This window comes from Stegastes partitus, unplaced genomic scaffold, assembly GCF_000690725.1.
Source record: "Stegastes partitus isolate 25-593 unplaced genomic scaffold, Stegastes_partitus-1.0.2 Scaffold308, whole genome shotgun sequence".
Classification (NCBI taxonomy): domain Eukaryota; kingdom Metazoa; phylum Chordata; class Actinopteri; family Pomacentridae; genus Stegastes; species Stegastes partitus.
Window position 1 is genome coordinate 91,985 of NW_007578039.1, and position 6,950 is coordinate 98,934.

General features: G+C 41.3%; 1 protein-coding gene across 1 annotated transcript; it reads right to left on the reverse strand.

The window, feature by feature from the left end:
* Nucleotides 1-3,516: 3,516 nt before the first annotated feature.
* mrpl52 (mitochondrial ribosomal protein L52) lies at nt 3,517-6,429 on the reverse strand. Its single transcript, XM_008283367.1, has 5 exons — nt 6,365-6,429; nt 5,984-6,053; nt 4,657-4,724; nt 3,899-3,963; nt 3,517-3,811 (listed from the first exon to the last, which is right to left on the reverse strand). Exons 1-5 carry the CDS (start codon nt 6,396-6,398, stop codon nt 3,659-3,661), a joined length of 390 nt encoding a protein of 129 aa, XP_008281589.1. The 5' UTR covers nt 6,399-6,429; the 3' UTR covers nt 3,517-3,658.
* Between the last annotated feature and the right edge of the window lie 521 nt (nt 6,430-6,950).

The window sequence follows — 6,950 nt, forward strand, 5'->3', positions numbered from 1 at the left end:
ATTTTGCGCAGCAATCTGGACATCTGGAGGGAGCTGCTATTCATCTGCCACCCATGTGCTCTGCTTCTCGTCTTGTAGGTCACACAGATGAATACAGATGAGACCTTTGGTAGTCATGTTGGCCTCCATTCCTCTTTCTCCCCCGTGCCTCTCTGTCTTCCTCTCTCTCCCCCCGTCAGCCATTTTAATGCTGAACTCATACAGTGTGGCTGGGCGGTGCAGGAACAACCACCAGGCTCAGCAGTCCTTCTCCATGCCAGGCAGGAAGTGGCCAGGACAGCTGCTTGCAATTCAACCTGGGACTTTGTTTGGGTGACCTACATTATGGCACCATTTGCTTTCTACAGTAATTTCAACTGTAGTTTTCCGTTTTTCTCCTCATTTTCTCAGTTTGACTGGAATTCGGAGGAGGAAAGCAACTCGATACGTTCACTCAAATATTTGTACAATTTTGAACTTGTGCTACTTTATGCTTGTACACATTTCAGATGGAATATCGTACTTCAAACTCCATGTAGTTATCTGACACACTGTAAACTGAGATACATTATTGGCACTATAAATTTGAAGTAGCATAGTTGAGAGTAAAATAAGTTATTTATACTACTAATATTCAAGTCAACATTTTAAAGCAACTACATCTTTTTTAGTTCCTAAGTTTGCGTTCTTTATCATTGATTTAAGCTTTGTTTATTTTAAAATAACTCCAAATAAGGCTAGTTAAGTACTCAACTTTTTTTTTAAATAGCATCCATGATAACTGCAACTTGGTGGCCATAAAAGGCATTTGGGAGACTTTTTTGGGGGGGAAAAACAAGTGCTTTTACTCTTGTAATAAGTATGTTCTGAAGATGCAGCTACTGTACTTTTGCTTTTGGAGTCTGAATACTCTTGTAATGGAGTATTTTCACATTAAAAAGCCCATGCATTTTTTATTTTTTTTGTGTATTTTATCCCTTCTTTAGTCTGTTAAATTACAAAGCCAAAAGTCAGCATTAAAGGGAGCTATTTTTGCCTAAAGAAAATACTGCTCCATATCTGCCTGAAACACTTCATTTTCAGTCGAGGCATTTTTTCCGTTACTTATCTATGTCATCATGTAGCACATTTACACAATGCCTGCCTAGAAGTTGGTCTGGTACACCATCAAACAAAGAATTTCCTCTCAAAAACTGTTTCTGTTAGAGCTACATCCCTATACTCATCGATATAAGGGTTACGGTACATAATCAGCATTACCTCGCTTTCATTGGGCCAGTTGACCAATCAGAGTAGACTTGGCTTTTGGGGCCTTTAAAAGAAAGGAGCTAAAGTGGAACATTTCCGACAGAAGATGAGAAAAGGTGCTGGAGCATGTACAATATAAGGAAAATGTTAAATATATTCTAGCAGACCTCCAAAATATAACTATGAATCTGTAACTGACTATAATATTGGCTCTTTAATGTATCGTCACTGTTACCCTACTGCTGACCTCAACCTACTTCCAGCCTCATCAATTATTTCCAACTGAGCATAAGCATCTTTACATAATTTGTTGTCTCCGTAGCATGAAAAGCAAAAAAAAAAAAGGATACCAAGGAGGTCACGTGGTTTACTGTCCAACTAGCAACAAACAAGGATAATTGCAGCCTGCAGTTCCAGTTCTCATACAGTCATGTGTAGTTCAAAATGTTCAGACCGTGTAATTTTGTCAAACATGCTACCAAAGCTGCCCCGTACCCCAGGAACACCCAGGTCAGGAAGCGGTCTTTGCTGAATCAGACTCTCCACAAACCCCCCGACTCGGCACCGGTGGCGCTGCCCATCCTCCTGCGCCCCCCGTCCCAGTCCGACCTGCCAGGAAACCCTCCCTGTTCCTGGTCTGTGGGTGAGACTACAGAGACGTCTCAGCTAATCCTCAAATGCAACCACATCTGTCTCATCCTTCAAGCTCCCTCCTTCCCTTTATCCTCCATCCTCGCACACCGACCTCACCTTACACCCCTTACCCCCCTGAAGCACCCACCGGCCCTCCCTCCCTCCCTCCCTCCCTCCATCGCTGACTTCTGCACAATAAGCAACATCTGGTTCTCATTTCCACAAAACCAAAACAACACGAGGAGGAGAGGAAGGGAGAGATGGGGGAGGATGGGAGGAGTCGGGGGAGAAAGACATTCACAGAAAAGCAGCATGTGAAAAGATGGTGGGTCGAGAGAAAGAATGGGGAGTTACATTTGTCAGTGCCGGTGCAGTCGGGAGGTCTTTGACGCTCCAGGTGTGAGGATGTGTGTGAACGAGGACTGTCGCCTTGCTGACACCTCTTACGACACCCTCTGTGGCCTGCTCAATGTCCTCCCACACTTCTGTAACACAACAAACAGTCAGCTCCTTTGGTCAACTGTATGAAAAAGTTAAGACAAGGAGGAGGGGGGGAGGTTGGGGAGAAAACTCCCATCTCCACAGAAAAGAATCTGCAACTCAGCGGCTAGCAGCCCTAATTACAGTGAGGCTTTGCTGAAGTCTGCAACAAGACCCGGGCAAAGAGCAAGAGAGTGAGAGAGAGAGAGAACGAAGCAGAAGAAAAACGTGATGAAGGGAGAAGAAAGCTAAAGTAAGGGCGAGCAGAGGGGGACAGAGAGGAGAGGCTGACCTCACTTTGTAAATAGTCCGTTTATAAGTCAAAGTCGCACTAAATTAATGCTGACTAAACAAAGGCACAGCTGCACAGCATCTCTGCAAAACGTCCCTGTTCACCCCAAGCGCATGAAACACAAGGTTAGGCTCAACTTATTGCCTAAAAAGTACAAAAGATTCAAGTCTGAGTACCGAAACGGAACAGGAGTTGGATTTTTAGCGTCTTTTTCACAGCTGATTTATGCTTTTAACATGAGGCGGCGCAAATTCATTAAAGCGTTATGCAGCTTAGAATGTGTGTTGATAGCAGAAAATATCGCTTTCCATTGGATTAAACTTTCTGCCAACTTGGCTGCAGTCGGTTAATCATCTTTCCAGACATCAGGCTACGGAAAGGCTCAATCAAAATTCCAGCTTTTCCCCTTTTCTTTGTAGAAAATGCCCAGTGAAAAACAATAAACACAAAGCCCAATCATGAGCCCCATTGTTGCTGCACCGTCAAATATTTTGACCTTAGATTTTGCACGAGTGTGTAAATTGTCAAGTATTCTGGCGTTGGCATCACATGCTGATATCTGCTTCACTGAGGCGGCCTGGACTGAAACACTTGTCGTGTATTTTGAGTACGAACAGCTACAGCACGCCAAGGTGTGAACCCCTCGCTCTCCCTCGAGCACACATGCACAGTAAAGTCCTGAATCAGTGCTGCTTTATGTTTGCCAGCTCCTCCCTTCCTCTGCCAGCCCAACAAAACTCCTCTGAGTCCAACACCAGACAAAATGGCGTCACGCTGCCTTACAGAGGAGAAATGCTGCATTCTAGTGGAAGCACAGAGACATTAACTCAGCATTAAAACTAGTAAAATGAACTGGTAATCAGCTGACCAACATGATCCCAAAATCTTTGTATTCAAAGTCTTGAACAAACATTTATTGCATGGATATTGAGAAAAACACAAATTACAAAGCAGAAGAAAACCCATAAGTCCTCATAAATACATCTATCAGGCTGAATATCAACATATTGTTCAGAATATCTGCGTCTAACTTTTAGATTTTTTCTTCATTAATAGCTTCCCTTTAGGTTTCAGTAAAAGAGACTTCTTGTGCTCCTCCGCTCTTTTAGCTTCTGCCACTTTATCCTTCCACATCTCTATTCCTTGGTCCACCTCCGAGCTCAGCGTCACAATGCGCTTCTGTGAAAAGAATTGTGAACAGATGAGTGTGAGATGTAATTGAACAAAGGAAGAGTGATAATAAGATGCTATTTTTGTAATACTCACAGCCAGAGCTTCTTTCTCTTCCCTTCTTCTCAGTTGGCCCTTCAGTGGAGGTGCAGGTCGTCCATCTGTCCAAAAAAAAAAAAGAAAGTGAACACACACATATAAACTAATGTGGCCATAAATTTCTAAATGTACTGCAAGTTGATTACATTTTTCTAAATGTGGTCGTAGCTTTTCCACAATATCTCAAGTTGAGTATAACAGCATGATGTGGAAAGAAACTTAAGGGACAAATCAGGTAAACAAATGGAAATGATAAGAAAATAAGACACCAATACACACTACGTTGTTGCTAATACAAAATATTCAAGCTAATCTTAAATCATTTAATCTTATATTAGTAATGAAAGAGTATCTTCGATAGTTATCTTCCCTTACTTCTGAAATGGAACCGGGCAAACCAAAGCACATTATCAAACTTCATACAACATAAATACACAAACTGCTATAAATGATGTTGCAGTATATCTCCCCTCATTAAATGTTGTGTCACGTTAGCTGTATTGCTTGAAAATACATCCCAAAATAAAAAAAATATATTAGAACGAGTGTCCTGGAGGTTCCCAAAGAGATTGATTCATCGCAGACAGCGTAAATCATTTGCAGTCTTAGAACATTCACAGTTTGTCAATCAACAGAAAAGGAAAAATAATGAGTTGAAATATTTGGGATTACAACCACAGCACAGCTATGCAACAAGTCAGCAAATAAATACATTTACATCTGTTGTTTCTCTACAAAAAGTGCAGCAAAAATACCTGCAAAAGACCAATCAGGCAGATCTGTCAGAGGTCCATATTCTGTGCCGCTTCTGGCAAGTCCATGTCTGCAAGCAAACACACACAGTTCAATAAAGTCCTTCCCAGACATGGTATACGTAACATTTCTGGCTGCATTAATCTGGTAAAGTGATGTCAGTCAGACATAGTTCCCTTTTATGTTAATGTCCCTCACAGTTTAATTCAGATAACCCACCAACGAGAGAGAGAAAGAATACAAAATATTCATTCTTCACACAGGATTGGACAGAACATCAAGTAACACATAATATTGTACTAATTAAAAAAAGAGTAAATCTGAACTAGTAGCGACCTCATCAAACTGGTCAAGTAACTAACAACCTTGTGCATTTCTGATTTCCTAAACACCTGAAATGACCACATGTGATGGTAATTTAACTCCTGCAGCTAATAAACTGTGACCCTGTGTGACAGCTCACCTGTCTGATGAGAAGAAAAGTGCACAGTGTGACCTGCTGCTAGATCCTGATCCATCCTGTCTCCATGAGGGGGATTATTTCTATTTAGGAGTTGTTGATGAAATGACCGCTGCTGCCGTTTCGTATGTAAATGCATGCAAATCTCTCTCTTTGGAAGCACTCACATGGATCCTGCTGCTCTCTGATGCTGCAGGCATTTCATAAACTAAGTGGAAAGATCTACAATCAGCTGGAAGGGACAAACTAAACCTCAGCTTCTGTCTACGACTTGTTGAAACTTTTGTGATTTTGAAAGCAAACTGCATTTTTTAGTCTTGTGATGTTTTTGGACCAATATTGCAACTGAAATGTGAAAAGGTCTTACCTAAATCACCTGAAGTACAACGCTTGTGAGCACATCTATTACTGTGACTACATGCAGCTCAGATTAGTGCTGTATTAAAATGGATATAAAAATGTTTCTAGGTCTATTCTAGTACAATTACCAATGTGACTTGTATGGTAAACATACCCAAATGTTCATTCAGACATGAAGCAAACACATTCAGATACCATCAAGGGTGCATGACAGAAAGGAGCTTGTTTCTTGATGCAATCTTTTCAGTTTATTCTATGGTTCCACATTTCATCCGACGCAACCTGAACCCAAATCTACTCTTTTTCCCCAGAAACAGAAAAGAAGGAAATTGGTCCAATGTACACTTTCCCCCCCAATTCTTGAGTATAGTAATGTTTGTGATGTTGTGTTTTTCAGTGCAACTGTTAATGACAACAGGCCGCAAGTGTCTGCTGTCAGAGAGTGTTTCTGGTGTTTAAAAAGAAAAGAAAAACTTTATTTTAGTCTCAGTCAACAGCAGTAAACTTACTCTGTCCTCCATTTCTGCCCAGCTTGTACTCCACATGTCGTGCTGAGCTGTCTGCTGGACAGTCTAAACACTGGAAAATACCAAAAGAGAAAGAAAATTACACCCACAGACGAACGGAAATCACAGAATTTACTTTAATTAGCACTTTGTTCTGTTAACAAACAGCTACACGGACTCCTGACAGACGCTCAGTTGACACAACTGTTAGCTTCAACGTTAGCATGGCTAGTCGACGCGACGGCATTTATGCAGGTTTATTGCAAAAGCAGCTGTGTCGAAGGTAGCAAGCAGTAAAAACGAACACTTACAGCAACGGAGCTCTACTTTAGCCTTTAAACAGGCCACACATACAAGATATTTTGTGGGTAACCTCCGTCTCACCTGAACAGCACAACGTCCTAACGGGGGCCGCCATCTTGTCTGCACTGCTCTGCGTTGACCGCCAGGTGGAGCTGAAGACCCACAGAGAGCCCGTCGGTCCCGTTATTCTCAGTGAAGAAGTCGGTGTTTAGTAAATACAAGGGGGATTTTTATCTGTAAAATGCATCAAACAAAGCTTGGCGAGTGAAAATAAGTCCTCAGTGTATGATTTCAGTCATTTTTAATTATTTTCATATAGCAGGAAGTAGGTTTTGTAAAACAAAATTTAACAACAAACTAATTTTCATGCACCAATTTGTGGTTTATCTGCATCAATGCAAAGAAACCACAAATTGGCCCAGTTGCACTGACTAGGATTGCAGTGCTTACAAACATAAATGATTAAAAGCAGTTGAAAGTTGTGTTCTTTGGGTTGTAAATATCTCTCACAGGTTGTATTTGAAACTAATGAAATGAAGGAAAAATACAAGTGACACATAACTAATAACATTATGATGACCACACTGTGTTCAACTGCCCCAATAAGTGATTAAAGTGTGACATGATACCAGCAAGCACAATGAAAGAAGGTCAACGGCAATACAGA

What these genes read in the sequence shown, in the direction of transcription:
- mrpl52 (XM_008283367.1), bottom strand. Translation starts at nt 6,398, where the DNA reads ATGGCGGCCCCCGTTAGGACGTTGTGCTGTTCAG. An exon ending in TAGGACGTTGTGCTGTTCAG is followed by an intron (nt 6,054 to 6,364) that starts GTGAGACGGAGG and finishes GGTATTTTCCAG; the next exon opens with TGTTTAGACTGTCCAGCAGA. An exon ending in GGGCAGAAATGGAGGACAGA is followed by an intron (nt 4,725 to 5,983) that starts GTAAGTTTACTG and finishes GTTTGCTTGCAG; the next exon opens with ACATGGACTTGCCAGAAGCG.